Here is a 16,245-nt window from a genome sequence, read left to right as displayed (position 1 = left end):
GACAACCCACTCAAGCCAGGAATTTGTCCAGTAAAGCTCCTCTGAATTTATCCAATGCACCTCCATTTCATGTGAAGTTATCCAATTCATTTGGGAGAACAGCATGGCAGAGTATTATTAAAGTTGTGATAGATTGGGAAATTTTGTAGTAAATAGGGAGCTGTGTACCCGTGCACACAAATCACTGACAGCAAACATGCAGGTGCAGGAAACACTTAAGAAGGCAAATTATATCTTTGCCTTCATCGTGACATTTTTGATTGCAGGAACAATGATGTGAACTGCAGCTATATAGGGCCTTGGCAAAACCACGCTTGGAGTATTGTGTGTAGTTTTGGTCTACTTACCTAAGAATGGATACTTTTGCCATAAGAAGAGTGCAGCGAAGTTTCACCAGAGTGATTCCTGGGATGGCAGGATTGTCCTCAGAACAGAATTGGGGTCGACTAGGCCTGTATTCACTGGACTTTAAATGAATGTATAAAGTACTGTGAGGGTTGGACAGATTGGATGCATGGATGAAGTTTCCTCCAACTGGGGGTCTAGAACAACGGGTCAGAATCTCAGGATATAGGGTAGATAGTTTAGGTGCTAATTTATTCTTTCTACTAGTCAATGTGTATTTCGGAAGTTAAGGTTTAATACAGTTTTGTTTTCTGAAATATCTCTCATTTTCCGTTATACTCTTTTTTTTAAATTTCGTGCCAGTCAGCTACTAATATTTGATTGTGATTTCACTCAATAACTTTCTATCTCTTGCATGTGTGTCCTGATGAAACTTATTTTATATCTATCAGTGTCTTGTATGTGTATTATTTACGTCAGCCGTATTTCTGTGAATGTGACTTATTTTTGTGTGTTATTAGTGATTTTTATTTTTCTATTTTTGCAACTTAGGTAACTGGAACAGAATCTTAACCTGAAACTAATCAGTTGTGTCTCACTATCTTGTTACATTTGACTAAGTGTCAACAGTTTAATTGCGATGTATATGTTCCTGCAAATTTGCAGCTGTGTATGTGTATGAGTAATATCTGCTCCGCAGCTACCAACCAACCATTTATTTGGTTAGTTACTGTCAAAGTTCTGTGTATATAATCACAGATGTTGTGTGTGTGCGAGTGTTTGTGTGAATGATTGACATTCATGAACTTTTGGCCATTCCATTTCAGTGCTTCAGTGTTTTTATTTCTTGTGTATGTGCGAGTGTTTGTTTCTGCAGGTGTGATTGTTTGTGAATATCTGCGAGAGTGTGCGTGGGAAAGAAAGTGCAATTTTGTTACTGTGTGCATCTGTTTATGCATGTGTGTGTTTGCGAGTGTGTGTGAGGTCCTGTGGGCGCCTGTGTTTAAGTTTGTGTGTGCGTGTGTTTGTGTATGTGTGCAAGAGATCTTGCGCAAGTGTGGTTATGTATGAGTGTCTGTCAGTGTGTGTTTGCTTTGCATTTGTGTTTGTGTGTGTTAGAGCATGACTCTGCGAGTGTGTGAGTGTTTGTGTGGGAGTGTGCAGGCCCCATTTCCCATTTGGCTTACTCTCGTACAGAATGCAGTTATTGAATTAATTTTAATGAAATTTAAGTGTCTACCCTCTGACCGTCAGCTGTGTTGGAATTAATTCCCTATATCTCAGTTATTTTATTGATTGTGTACCCAAATTTGTGCTCTATGTAGATGACTCCATTATTATACATGTGTAGATTTCTTCTGTACTTAATATGTATCCCATGCATCTGTGTGAAATCTATTTCTTCAATGCATTAAGCTATTACTATTTCCCGGCTGTGTTGCAGATTTAAACATGGAACTTTGCCTCGATCAAAGACAGGTTTTATTCATTTGTTTTGAGTCAACTAAGGTATAGCATTCAGGCTGCAACTCAGCAAAAGGCTTTGTCAATGATAATGAGACACTTGAACTGACATGCTGTGTGTGTTATACCTGATTGATTCGGTTTGAATTTGATCTTACGTTATGAATCATAGTGAAAATATTCACTTGGCACTAATTGTGTATTCATGCTGTATTAATTAAAATTATACTTTCTCTTTATTTCAGATATAGTATGATATCTTTGGAGGGAATTTAACGTGTTCCACTGTGGGAGCTTAGGGAACATTTTTAGGATTAATTATGTACATTTCAGTTAGTTGCTCTATCTGTAAGTAAAACTGCACTCTTCTCAAATGAATTAGCTGCCTTTTAATCCGATAATGTTTGTGATTTTGGACTGGGATTGATGGACCCATCATTCTGCAGTGCTTGGTGAGTGTGAATTGGGGAGAAATATTCTGTCTCCCCTGTTGTATTTCACTGTTGCATTGTAACTGTGTATCTGAAACTTGAGATCAACGAGAATCTTTCTCACTGTGACGATGGAACTGCTGTTCTGTTCCTACTCCGAGCAATAAATTTGCCTATGTCCATTACAAGCAGAGGTAAGGTTCGCATGATTATTTTAGATGAGGAAACGATACCTTGGTGCTAGTGCACACGGGGAGTTGGTGGCGCAAAGTTATATCATTTTGAGATTGCAAGTAAGTGTGTGTCTGTGCTTGTGTGTGTGTGTGTGTGTGTGTGTGTGTGTGCATTTACCTGCCCGTCTTAAGTTTTGGGAGAAAATTCATCCTTCTGCAGTATTATATTATGATATGTGAATGTGGAGTCACACTTTATCTTTCACTTTTTAACTTCTTAAAATGGGGTTTATTCGTTTGCTTTCTGTGAATGGGGTTTCAAAATGCACCTAATTATTTGCTGCTGTGTGACTGTGAGTTTTGCTTTATAAATGTTTTTAATTGATTCTGGGCTTTACTCTGTAATTTTGACTCTCTGTATTGCACTTGTGGCTATTACTCAGCCTCTGTCTGTGCCTGATTTGTGAGCATGCATCTTACATTCATTGTTTCTGACATATAATGCATACTTTATTCATTGCCTCTCAGTTATAGGTATGTGGATGTGCAGATTTCATTCTCTGTCTGTAATTCTGTGATATGTCAGTGTGATTCATTTTCCTGTTGTTTGCATCAGGTTCAGAATTGTGAGCAGGGAAAAATAATGCTGAAACTCAGGTTATGTTTAAATGAGTGAGAATTTAATCATTTGCTGTCAATCCCTGTTATGAGAAGGTGTGCTTCACTCTATGCTTATCATATTCTTGTATGGCTATTCTCTATGTCTGCACACAACTTGTAGGTCATTGTCGATTTTGCTGTGAACATGTCAGCCTGTGTTGCTTGAGTGTGATGTTCAAATTGCAGATTTAAATTCAGTGTGTAAGCACGGACCTACCCCACCCTTACAGTCCCACAGCACCACCAGCTGTATCTCTTGGTCTTTGCTACAGGCTGTTATGTTTTAATCAGCAACTTACAAATTTTGATACATTTTCAGGTGTGATTTTGTTCTAGCTAATAACATTGGATTTCTCTGTACCCAATATCTTCCTATTTTGAAAAGTCGGTTTGGAAAAATGATTTTATTCTGCTCCTCTCTATACCTGGCATGTGTCTGTGCTTTTACAGTCTAAGTGTCTGCCCCTGTTACGGGAATGTAGCTTTCTTCTGTATCTGTCAGTCCCACCTATGAGAGTAGTGTTACGTTATTCACTGTACTTGTCAATATCTGCTTTATGAATTCGGCAGCACACGAAGCCGAATTTCACGTTGGAAACGCATGAATGATCATCCTAATTTATCTTTTTTTATCGTTATCGTTCTGTGCAGGGACTCGTTCTCTGAGTTGCATTGACAGAATGGTCAATATACATCCACTGCAACAGGCGGTTATCAAACTATGGTCAAATGCTTCTAAGGCAGATATGTCCATCCTTGTCTGACCATCAGACTCTATCCTACGCTACACCATCTGCATGTAGGAACACATCACACTATAGAGTGTTGCAGTTTTGAATTTGATTGATATACTACATTGCATACATATGATTCTGTCAATTCCCCATTACATCATCCAATTTAAAGTGTTTCTGCTGCATCCGTATGTTGTTGCACGGCTCATCCTCTGCCAGGAGATGCCAGCAGTTCACTATAACAGGGATCGGGCCCTTTCTGAACAAACAATTAGAAAACAAGAGGCCTGATGCTGCACGTGAACCTGGCCAAGCTCACCTCCGTTGAAAAGACTACGACAGCGGCCAACTACTTCCGCTCCATACAAATTGTCACAATGTTTTGTTCTGCACTTGATGGCTTCTGTAATGCAATATTCACCCTAACTGGGTACTTCTCGGTCACTGGGATTCATGTATGTGTTTTATGCCATATCTGATGTTGTCACGCAAGGAAGATAGATATTGACCTGCAATTGACGGTCTTTGAGTTTCCTGTCACTGCGCGTGTTGACAGTTGCTGTGTGAGTGCGCTTTTTATCCAAAAGCTGTCAGATATTTTGACATAAGAGACTGTGTCTTTTTGGTTACTTACCAGTTTTTTGATGTTGGGTTCTATACAGCTGTCTGCTTATTCAGGTACGTGAATTAGATTCCCCACCAGCAGCTCACCCCCACCGCAAAACCCCGTCCCTCCTGTCTCTCTAGTTATCCAGGGTGTGTAAAGATGGCTTTGCCACGATCTCTGTCAGTTCCTGGTAAATGGGTGCCCGTGTTAGACAGCCCCTGTGAATTTCTGGTGTGTGGGCATTTATTTTGTTATGTAGCAGTTCGTTGCTTGGAAGAGCTGGGTGTTTTTTTATTTTCTCTCCCCGTCTATTCGTCAGTATGTAGCATACGAATGTGAGTTTTTATTCTGCTACTGTTAATAACTGACATGTGAATATAGGTTTTTCTTGGCATTTTTCAACGTTTGGAATGTGTGTGGTGTGTGAATGTGAATATTACATTGGGTTATTCAGTGTCGAATGGGTCATCGTGTGTTTGAGTCTACCTCTCAGTTTCTGACATTTAAATGTGAAGATACCTTCAAATTATCAGTTCTTTTGTATGAGTGTCACCTACATTCTGTACCTATTAACCCGTTTTAAGCCAAACTAAGATCTACTCATTCTCTCAGTAATGTTATGTTATTATGTACTCTCTGTTATGACTGACTGGACTTTTCTCTCAACTGGCAGTTTCCAATGTATGAAAGTGCCAGTTGATTGGTCCACATCAGTTTAGGAAATCGATGTATCGCTTCATTTTGTACCTATCCAATTCTGCATGAATTTTTTTTTTTTATTAACCACTTCTCACATGATAGTGTTCAATTAAAACTGTAGCTGAGAGACTCTGGTATGTAAGCCTCGGTTTTATTTGGACCTGACCCTTTCAAGTCTGAGTGTGTGTGTTATTGATTCCACCAGCAGGAGAAATAAGGAAAATCCAGTGGATGTGATGGATTTGGATTTTCAGAAGGCTTCTGATAAAATCCCACAATAGAGTTTAGTATGGAAAATGAAAGCACATGGGATTGGCATAAATATATAGGCATGGATTGAGAATTGGTTAGCAGACAGGAAACAAAGAGTAGGAATCAATGGATCTTATTTGGAGTGATAGACAATCACTCCATGGAGTACCAAAGGGATCAGTGTTTTGGCCCCAGCTATTCACAATCTATAACAATAATTTGCCTGAGAAAACCAAACGTATTATTTCCAGGTTTGCTGACAACATGAAACTTGGTGGGAATGTCAGTGGTAAGGAGGATTCCAAGATCTTTCAAGGCAATTTAGACAAGTTGATTGAGTGGGTAAATACAAGGCAGATGCTATAGAATGTCGATTACAACATAAGAACAGAAGAAATGGGAACAGAAGTAGACCATCTGGCATCTCGAGCCAGTCTCACCATTGAGTAAGATCATGGCTGATCACTTTGTGTTTCAATTCCCACATAAATATCTAACCCCGATAACCTTTGATTAACTTACCTATTAAGAATCTATCTAACTCTGCCTAAAAAGTCTCAATGACCCTACCTCCATCGCCGACTGAGGCAGAGAGTTCCAAAGTCACACAACCCCCTGAGCGAGAAAAAAAATATCGTCAATCTGCCCCAAAAAGGGTGACCTCTAATTTAAAAACAGTGACCCCTATTTCTGGAAACATCCTCTTGATGTCCACATTCTCAAGGCCATTCAGGATATTGTATAATTCAGTTAATCACCCCTCACTCTTCTAAAACCCAGTGGAGCAAACCCAGTCTGTCCATCATTTCCTTATGAGAAAACCAACTTATTCCAGCTAACTATCTAGTAAAGCTCATCTGAACCACCTCCTATTAGTGTGAAGTTATCCACATCAGTTGAAAAGACAGCATGGCAGAATATTATATAAATGGTGATGGATTAGGAAATGTTGAAGTAAAAAGGGAGCTGGGTTCCGGTGCACACCAGTCACTGAGACCAAGCATGCAGGTGCAGGAATGTATTGTCAAAATTCCATGTATGTACTGACAGATGCTTCTTGTCTGTGTGTGTCAGTGTGTGCTGTACGTGTATGTATGTCCTTGTTTGATATTTATGAACTTTTGGCCATTCCATTTCTGTGTTTCATTTTATTTGTGTGCTTGTGTGTGAGTGTTTGTGTCTCTAGGTGAGCATCTTTGTGAATATTTGCATGAGTGTGTGGGAGAGAAAGTGCAAGTTTGTTTCTGTGTGCATGTGTTTATGCAAGTTTGTGCGAGTGTGTGTGCTTGTGTGTGTGTGAGGGCCAGTGTGTAAGTTTGTGTGCCTGTGCATGTTTAGGTGTTTGTTTGTGTTTGTATTTAACAGATGGTGTGTGCATATGTGATTATGTATGTTATGAGTGTGTGTGTTTGCTTTGCATGTTTGTCTGTGTGTAATTGCATGAGCCTGCGACTGTGTCAGTGTTTGTCTGGGAGTGTGCAGGGATCATTTGCCATTTGAATTTCTCTGGTACAGAATGCAGCTTTGAAATTAATTTTATTGAAATTTAAGTGTCTACACTGTGAATGTCAGTTTTTGTGAATTTAATTCCCAAAATCTCAGTTATGTTCTGTACATAATATGTATCCCATGCATATTTGTGAAAACTATTTCCTCAATGCATTAATCCAGTATTGATTCCCGGCTCTGATGTGGCTTTAAATATTAAAGATTCATTTCTCAAAGACAAATTTTATTCATTTGTTTGAGTCAGCTAAGGTGTAGCATTCAGGCTTCAAGTTGGCAAAAGTATGTTTGAATGATAACGAGACACTTGAACTCACATGCTGTTTATGTCATAAATGATTGATTCATTTTGTAATGATTTAACATTTTGAATCACAGTTAGAATATTGACCTGGCATGTATGTGGCGCTCAGTGAGTGTGAACTGGGGATAAATACTATCTCTCTCCTGTTGTATTTGACTGTTCCATTGGTCACGTCTACCTAAAACTTAAGATCAAAGTGAATCTGATTCCTGCTCTCTGTGACGAGAAACTGCTGTTCTGCTGTGTTCTTTGAACAATAATGTGCCCATGTCCATTCGAAGCAGAGGGCTGCATCATTATTTTAGCTGGCGAATCAGTACCTTGTCCCTGGTGCACAAGGGGAGATGGTAGCCTAATGTTATATCATTATGTGATTGCTGGTGAGTGTGTGTCTGTGCATGTGTGTTTGTGTGTGTGTGTGTGTGTGTGTGTGTGTGTGTGTGTGTGTGTTTACCTGGCACTCTTTCCTATGGGAGAAATTTCTTCTTGTGCACTGTTGATATTACAATATGTGAATGTGTGATCACACTGAATCTTTGACTTTTTAACTTCTTACGATGGGGTTTACTCATTCCCTGTCTGTGCATAGGGATTTCAAAATGCACCTAGTTATTTGCTGCTGTGTGACTGTGTGTTTTATTTTATAAATGTTTGTAATTGATTCTGGGCTTTACTCTGTATCTTTGACACTCTGTAATGCACTTGTGGCTACCATTCTGCACATGCCTCTGCCTGAATTGTGAAGATGCATCTTACATTGATTATTTCTGACATGTCATGCATATTTTACTCATTGCCTATCCGTTACTGGTATGTGGATGTGCAGATTTTATTCTGTATCTGTAATTTTGTGATATGTCATTGTGATTCATTTTCCTGTTGTTTGTGTCAGGATCAGAAATCTGGGCATGGCATAGTTGTATTGACATTGGGCTAGTTATCTGGAGACACATGGTAATGCTCTGGGTTTGAACCCTGCCACGGGAGATCATGGAATTTGAAATCAATAAAAGTATGATTTGAATTAATGATCACCATGAAACCATTGTCGATTGTGGTAAAAAAAAAACCTACTGGTTCATTAATATCCTTTAGAGAAGGAAATCTGTCATTATTGTACATGTGACTCTAGACTCACACTTAAATGCCATCTGAAATGGACTAGCTAGCCACTCAATTCTAACAAAGGCTACAAAGAGGTCAGTGACAATGGCATAATTAGCCATGTTGACCCTGAAGGAGAAGGGCAGCAGATAGATAAAATACCATCTCCTGGAAGTTCCCATCCAGGGTACTCACCTTTCTGACTTGGAAATATGCTACTATTGCTGGGGCAGAATCCTGGAAATCCATCCCACAGAACTGTGGGTGTACCTACACCACAGGGACTGCAGTGGTTCAAGAAATCAGCTCACCTCTGCCTTCTCATTTGCAATTAAATGCAGGCCCAGCCAGAGAAGTCCACATCTCAGGAATGAATAAAATAAAAGTATGATATTGTATGAGATCCTTAGGATTAAATGTAATGTGTTGCTTTTTGAATGTTGGGTACATTCATTGATTAATTGTGTAAATTTCAATCAGCTTTATTACCTGATATTTAAATTGCAGCCAATGGTCCATTCTTGTGACATGCATGGAGTACACTTCAATCTGATAATGGCTGTGAGTTTGGACTGAAATTGGTGGACCTGCCATTCAGAGTTACTGAGTAGGAGTGCATTGTGATTGTTCCAACCATCTCCTCAACCCCGTCCGCCTCTGACTGTTTGACTATTGAATTGAGCACATGTATCTGGTATGACTTCAATTTGACTCTGAATATTACAGTTCGTGGTGATGGTGGAAATGATGTTCTGTTTGTATCTCAGCATTCTGTGAGTAATATCATACCTACTGTCAGTTAGAAGGAGACGCCTGCATTTTAATTTGGCTGGGGCAATCATCAGCTTGAAACTGATCCCTTCATGTACTTGCCTAGAGGAAGAAACATATCTCTTGTAACTCAAGATCAGCGGAGGCATTTGAAAGAACTTAGATCAAAGTAAACTGTTAACTGAGAATCAATTTTTATAATGTTCTACAAATCATAAGGAAAAATAAAATAGTACAATGTCTGATTCCACTTCAGTACCCTGCTTTGATATTTTTCCAACAAGTGAGTGACATTCAGAAACAATCCTGACCTGTTCTGATCCAAGGATGTCACTACCCGAGGGGACAGAGACATTGATGCAGTTCAGGTTTCAATCTCCAGCTCCCATTGTAAGAGCCGTCAATTGAAACTAACAGCCGCTGCTACAATGTTTCTATAACAATTATCAATTGAAAAGCTGGTCCCTGCGATAGGTGATATTTAGATGATTATTCCCCGTCCTCACTGTCCACCTGTTTCCACTGTTCACTGTCCAAATGCCGACAAGTTGCATGTATCAGCAGATATAGTAGGAATATACATTACAGCATTGAGGAGAGAAAATCCCAATAGATTTCAATTGCAGCTTCCTCAGGTTCTGTCTCCCTCAGCAGGGCCACACACAGCCCCAGAAAGGCCTCTCACCATCCATCCGCTCACTCCAAGTCCCGGAACACGTTCCCGCTTCGCTCCGCCTCTTACAAACAGCCCGCGTTTCTCCTCGAACTTACCCCGAGTCAATGATGATTTCTGTGTCTACATTGACAACCCAGTGACTGCTGGAATCAGAACGCTGTTTACTCGCTTACCCGGGCCCTAATATTTCCATTTCTATCTGTTTGAAACAAAGGTCTCCCCGTCACTGAGTGAAAAGCTTTCAATGGCGGAGTCGTGGAGAAAGGAAGCGCATGCGCTCTTCCAGTTATGTCTAAGAAACTTAAGGACCGCAATGCGCAAGCGCTTATTTGGAATTTGACGTCACAGAAGCAACATCTTTTGCTCTTCTCCTCAGTCTATGTTCTCCAGCTTGAGCATCACTACTGGGGCTATGTGGAACGGGCAGAGTTTTAGGCAGGTGGGCGATGCCTGTATGAAGTTCAAAGTTATATCGTTCCCTGCAGCATCTTTGCTGTTCATTCACCGGTTTAGGAAATCAATCCTCCCAGCGAATATATGTAGCAAAAAAAAAAATGCTGGAAAAACTTAACAGATCTGACGATAGCTGTGCAGAGAAAGACTGTCTTTGTCCCGACAGATGGTGTCAGACCTGATGAGCTTTCCCAGTATTTTTTGATTTTTTTTCAGATTTCCAGCATCCGCAGAATGTTGCCTTTATCCCAGTAAATCTACGTGTTTGCTGTGACCGCGCAGAAGTTCATATCTGATCTCAAAGAACCCAGTTTAATAGAAACAGATTGAAAGTGTCAACCACTTAGTGTCATATTGAACAATTTTTGGCGAATTATTCCAGAGAGCTCCAGAGGTTATCGAACGTTACATTTTAGATACTATTCACCTCACTCTCTGCCATTTTCCTCTTTGTGTGATAGAAATGTGTCTGCCTCTGGACCAGTATTAGCTGGAGCTGAATCGCGTTAAATCTCACTGCTGTCAGTTTTAAATTAGTTTTACCGATCAGTTTCAGAATCTTTGGTGTTTCAAAAAGAAAACCTGCCAATCTTCTAAGTTCCAATGATTATAATTCAACTTGCTCAAAATTCCCCCATCAGTCAACAATATCATTCCAGGACTCATTATCATTCACTGAACTATTTCAAGAGAAGTATATCCCTCTATAGTTCCAGCCGGTATTTGCCACACAATTATAAATTGTGATTTGCGCAAATTCTATCAAAACGCTGATAATGTGTCTGCCTCTATCTGATGATAGATATGAGGACCAATCACTGTTATGCTGACACATGGTAGGCACAGAGAGACTAATCTCTCTCTCGTTATCTCTCTCACACAGAATAACAGAACCAAAATGCAAAATAGACCCTTCGTAGCCTCGAGTCTTCACAGACACATGAGAAACACCTGACCTACCAACCTAATCCCATTTACCATAAATTGGCACCTTGAATGTTATGACGTGCCAAGTGCTCATCCAGGTACTTTTTAAAGGATGTGAGGCAACCTGCATCCACGACCCTCCCAGGCTGCGTATTCCAGACCCTCACCACCCTCTGGGTAAAAAAAGCTTTTCCACACATCCTCCCTAAACTTCCAGCACCTCACTTTGAACTTATGCCCTTTTGTGACTGCCCCTGCAACTATGGGGAACAACTGCTCCCTAAGCACCCTGTCCATGCCTCTCATAACCTTGTACACCTCGATCAGGTCACCCCTCAGTCTTCTCTGCTCCAACGTAAACAACCCAAGTCTATCCGTCCTCTCTTCATAACTTAAATATTTCATCCCAGGCAACTTCCTATGAATCTCCTCTGCACCCCTCCAGTGCAATCACATCCTTCATTTAATTTGGCGACCAGAACTGCACAAAGTATACCAGCTGTGGCCACACCAAGATTCTATACAACTCCAACATGACCTCCCTACCTTTGTAATCTATGCCCCGATTGATAAAGGCAATTTTCAGATCTGAATTTTTCAACACCTCCCTAACATGCCCCTCCGCCATCAGAAATCTATGGACACACAAGCCAAAGTCCCTTTCTTCCGCAGAACTTCCTAGTGCAATGCCATTCATTGAATACTGCTTTGTCAAATTACTACTTCAAAAGTGTATATCCTCACAATTTTGAGGGTTAAGTTCCATCTGCCACTTATCTGCCCTTTTGACCATCCCATCTATATCTTCCTTTAGCCCAAGACACTCAACCCCACTGTTAAACACCCGGCCAATCATTGTGTCATCTGCAAACTTACTAATCCTAAACCCCACATAGTCATCTATGTCGTTCCTATAATTGACAAATAATAGGGGACTGAGAACAGACCCCTTTGGTGCGCCATTGGGCACTGGCTTCCAATCACTAAAGTATCCTTCTGTCATCATCCTCTGCCTCCCACAACTAGGCCAATTTTAAATCTGCCTTATCAAATTATCTTTAATCCCATGTGCATTTGTCTTATTTTTAAGTCTCCCATGTGGGACCTTGTCAAAAGCTTTGCTGAAATCTATATAAACTACATCAACTGCACTACCCTCATCTACACACCTCGTCACCTACTCAAAAAAGTCAAACAAATTTGTTAGGGATGATCTGCCACTGACAAAGAAATGCTTAATATCCCTAATCAAACCTTGCCTCTCCAAGTGCAGATAATTATTATGCTTCAGAAATTTCTCCAATAGTTTACCTCCCTCTGACCTGAAAATCACTAGTCTCTTGTTTGCTAGCTTATCTCCTCAACCCTTCTTAATAGCAAAACACATTAGCTGTTCTCCAGTCCTCGGGCACCACCACTGTGCCAGAGTGGAATTAAATATTCGGGTCAGAGCTGCTTTCATCTCCTCCCTTGCTTCCCTCTGCAGTCTGGGACAAAAGTCATCTGGACCTGGAATATTTGTCCACTTTTAAGCCTGCCAACACCTCCAAAGCCTTGTCACTCCAAATATCAATTTGCTTAAGAACCTTGCAAACTCTTTCGCCTAGTTAGACAACTTCATCCTCATTCGCTTATGTGATGATGGATTTGAAGTATTCATTCAAGGCTCTAGCTATTTCCTCTGGCTCCACCCATAGATTGCCCAGGTGGTCTCATATCGGCTTTACTCTTTCCCTGGTTATATCCTTCCCATTCATATACTTATAGAATATCTTGGGATTTTCACTACTTTTACCAACCAGAGCTTTCTCATATCCCCTCTTTGTTTTCCTTTTAGCCTTCTTGAGCTCAACCCTGCACTCTCTGTACTCCCCTATTGCCTCTGCTGATTTGCTCCCTTTGTACCTGCTAAAAGTCTCCCTTTTCCTTCTCATCATATCCTGAATATATCTGGCCACCCATAGTTTTCTGGGCATGTTAATCCTTCCTGTCACCATAGAGGGAACATGTTGAGCATATGGGTTCCCCATTTCATTTTGAACTCCACCACCCGCCCCCCCTCCCCCCCCCCCCCCCCCCCCAACTGTTCCTCTGTAGATTTCCCCACAACTAACTCTTCCCATTCTACGTTGGTCAGATCCTGCCTTATTTTACTAAAATCCACTCTACCCCAATTCAAAACATTTTTCTTGCAACTTTTCGATTTCTTTTTCCATAAGAAACTTACTCTGTAACATGTTGTGTTCGCTATCACTAAAATGCTCGCACACCAACACTTCAGACTCCTGTCCATCTTCATTCCCCAGAATTAGGTCCAGCTATGCACCATCACTTTTAGAACTCTCTACATATTGACCTAAACAGTTCTCGTGTACACATTTCAAGAAATCCACTCCGTCCAAGCTCTTATCACTATGTCTATCCCAATTAATTTTGGGATTGTAGAAATCACCTAATATAATTACCCTACTGCTATCGTTTTACAAACCTCCACAACTTGTACACTAAATTGTTCCTCAATTTCCCGCTGACTATCTGGGAGTCTATAATTAACCCTTAATAACATGGTTGACCCTGTTTAATCCTAAACTCTACTATCAAAACTTCATTAGATGCATCCTCACTGAAGTAACTGACGTCTTAATTAATAATGCATCACGCAATCCACTTTGAACCCCCCCTCCCCTGTCTCGTCTGAAGATGCTATATCCCGGAATGTTGAGCTGCCTATCCTGCCCTTCCCTCAACCACATCTCAGTGACGGCTACTATATCACAATTCCACGTGTCAATCCTCACCATTAACTCATCCGTTTTACCTGAAATACTCCTGGCACTAAAGTAGAGGCCATCCAGCCATGCCTTACTCCCTTGAAACTTATTGCAACTGTACTCCCTCTAACTTGATTGTTTTTCTGGATTCTCATGTGTCCCGATACTGCTAACATTCTCCCCCTGTCAAATAAGTTTAAATTTCTCACAACAGCATTAGCCCAACTGTTTGTGTCGCACTCTGACTCTCTCTGTCTCTGTCTCCCACTCTCTATCTCTCTCTCATTCACTGTTGCTTCCTCTCTCTCTTGACATTCTCGCTCACTTTCGCCACCTCATCTCTGTACTTCAGGTGCTGTGAATGATACTGATGCTGTGATCCGACCTCCATTGATATTTGTGACACCTTCAGTGTTCTCCACCCTGTCAGAAATTCAGGTCTGACATTTCATCTGATTATCTCTAATAAAAAATCGAAGCGTGTCTTCAAAAGCTCTGTCACTGCCAGGAACGTGACTATACGCGAGTCCAGGTTCATATATAACTGGCCCGCTCTGGTTGTCGAGATAGGTGTACGTTGCAAAATGCGTAATTGTGACCTTTCAGTTCTGGAGGAGCAACATAAACAGGGAGTTCTGGAGGGACCGGGAGAAGATAATTTATATTGTCGCCAGAAATAAATATTTGATGTGAGCTATTCAGATAATAGCCTGAAGTCACATATGATTGGTTCCTTCACGGAATCTGCTAATCAGACAATCTGCGGGTCCCATGTCTCAGATTGTGTTTTTCTTTCTGAATTTACAATCTTCAGCAAATTAATAGAAAGACGAGCAAAGTTCCAAAAGAGGAGTAATTATCTCCTGAGACCCTTACCTTAGATAGTATTTTCACTCTGTGAAGATGTAGATGTGAATATTGTGTAAGAGAGCGTTGGAAGTGGGCGGGCGAGTCAGAGGAATGAAACTGTGTTTTTGTGTCCGTTCTGATCATGATATTTCCGAGTCCCGCTTGCGAAAAATAAAAATATTTTCCATGCAACAATTCCCCCTGTTCCCTAGCGTAACCCCAAAGTGAGATTGCAAGAGCATTTCTATGTTGTTTTGTAGATTTCAGTCGAAAAGGAGAGGACATGTCAGCGATCGGGTGAAGGAGAAGCAGTAAATCGGGTTTTAATCGAAATGGGAGTCTTCAATTCGCGAAAAATATTTTCGGCAGCGAACATTGCAATGTCAAAGATAAGAAGGATTCAGTCTGGGACACTGGAGAGCCGGAATTTCCATGGAATCGGGAAGTTTGTGAGGAGAGAGAAACACAGAGAGGCAGCAGCAGCCTAGAGCTGACAGCAGCTTGTCTCCGCCCCGTCCGCTCGCTGCCTTTAAGTTGCTCAGTGCCGCCGCCAGCGGCTTCATTTCTCATCCCGTTCACGTTGACAGAGACACTTTTTTGTGCAGAGTCCCGGAACATGACCGACACCGCAGACGCCGAAACGGCTCCTCCAGCCGCTCCCGCCGCCCAGGTCAAGACTCCCAAGAAGAAGAAGAAGGCGGCTCCCCGGAGCGGAGCAGCCGGTCCCAAGCTGGGCGAGCAGATCCTCAAGGTTGTGGCGGATTGCAGCGATCGCAAGGGGATGTCGCTGCCCGCCATCAAGAAGGCGCTGCGCGGCAAAGGGCTGGATGTGGATAAACTCGGCTCCCAGATCAAGCAAAGCATCAAGAGGAATGTGAAGAATGGCTTCCTGGTTCAGGTCAAGGGCACGGGCGCCTCGGGATCCTTCAAAGTCCCTAAGAACACAGCCCCGGGGAAAGTGGGGAAGAAGGCGAAGGCAGCAGCTGGCAAGAAATCTCCAGTGAAGAAAGCGGCAGCCACGAAGGTGACGGCAAAGAAAGCAGCGGCCAAGAAAACTCCAGTCAAGAAAGCAGCAGCCAAGAAATCCCCAGCGAAGAAAGCAGCAGCTAAGAAATCCCCAGGCAAGAAAGCAGCAGCCAAGAAATCCCCAGCCAAGAAAGCAGCAGCCAAGAAAACAGCCAAGAAGTCGGCAACTCCAAAAAAGCCGGTGAAGAAAGCAGCCCCCAAGAAAAAATCTCCTGCTAAGAAGGTGACGGTCGTCAAAAAAGTGGCGAAAGCGAGGGCAAAGCCCAAAACGAGATAAGCAAAGACAGGAAAGAAGGGAAACGTCCCGAACAAGTTGTAAACCTCTGAACCCAAAGGCTCTTCTCAGAGCCACCCACATTTCACATGAAAGAGCTGATCCCCAGATCATTTGATCCCTGTCTCGGAGCTTGGAGCAGATTTCAGATGGAAATATTTCGTTTTCCTCCCAAGTAAATCCTATTTTCCAGCTCACTCACTGACACACTATCATCCC

At 41.6% G+C, this 16,245-nt stretch overlaps 1 protein-coding gene and 1 long non-coding RNA gene across 2 annotated transcripts; one reads left to right on the top strand and one right to left on the bottom strand.

Moving 5' to 3' along the window:
- Positions 1–8,745: 8,745 nt before the first annotated feature.
- LOC121274897 lies at positions 8,746–9,986 on the bottom strand. The gene is made up of 2 exons (XR_005942315.1): positions 9,822–9,986; positions 8,746–9,152 (listed from the first exon to the last, which is right to left on the bottom strand). It is a non-coding gene; the product is annotated as an uncharacterized LOC121274897 (long non-coding RNA).
- Positions 9,987–15,342: 5,356 nt separating this feature from the next.
- Positions 15,343–16,029, top strand: LOC121274920 (histone H1.4-like). Its single transcript, XM_041182299.1, has 2 exons — positions 15,343–15,786; positions 15,853–16,029. The coding sequence occupies exons 1-2, from the start codon at positions 15,343–15,345 to the stop codon at positions 16,027–16,029; spliced, it is 621 nt and encodes a 206-aa protein (XP_041038233.1).
- Positions 16,030–16,245: the final 216 nt, after the last annotated feature.

The sequence above is a fragment of the Carcharodon carcharias genome (genome assembly GCF_017639515.1).
Source record: "Carcharodon carcharias isolate sCarCar2 chromosome 39 unlocalized genomic scaffold, sCarCar2.pri SUPER_39_unloc_1, whole genome shotgun sequence".
Classification (NCBI taxonomy): Eukaryota; Metazoa; Chordata; class Chondrichthyes; order Lamniformes; family Lamnidae; genus Carcharodon; species Carcharodon carcharias.
This window is presented reverse-complemented; position numbering and strand designations above follow the sequence as displayed.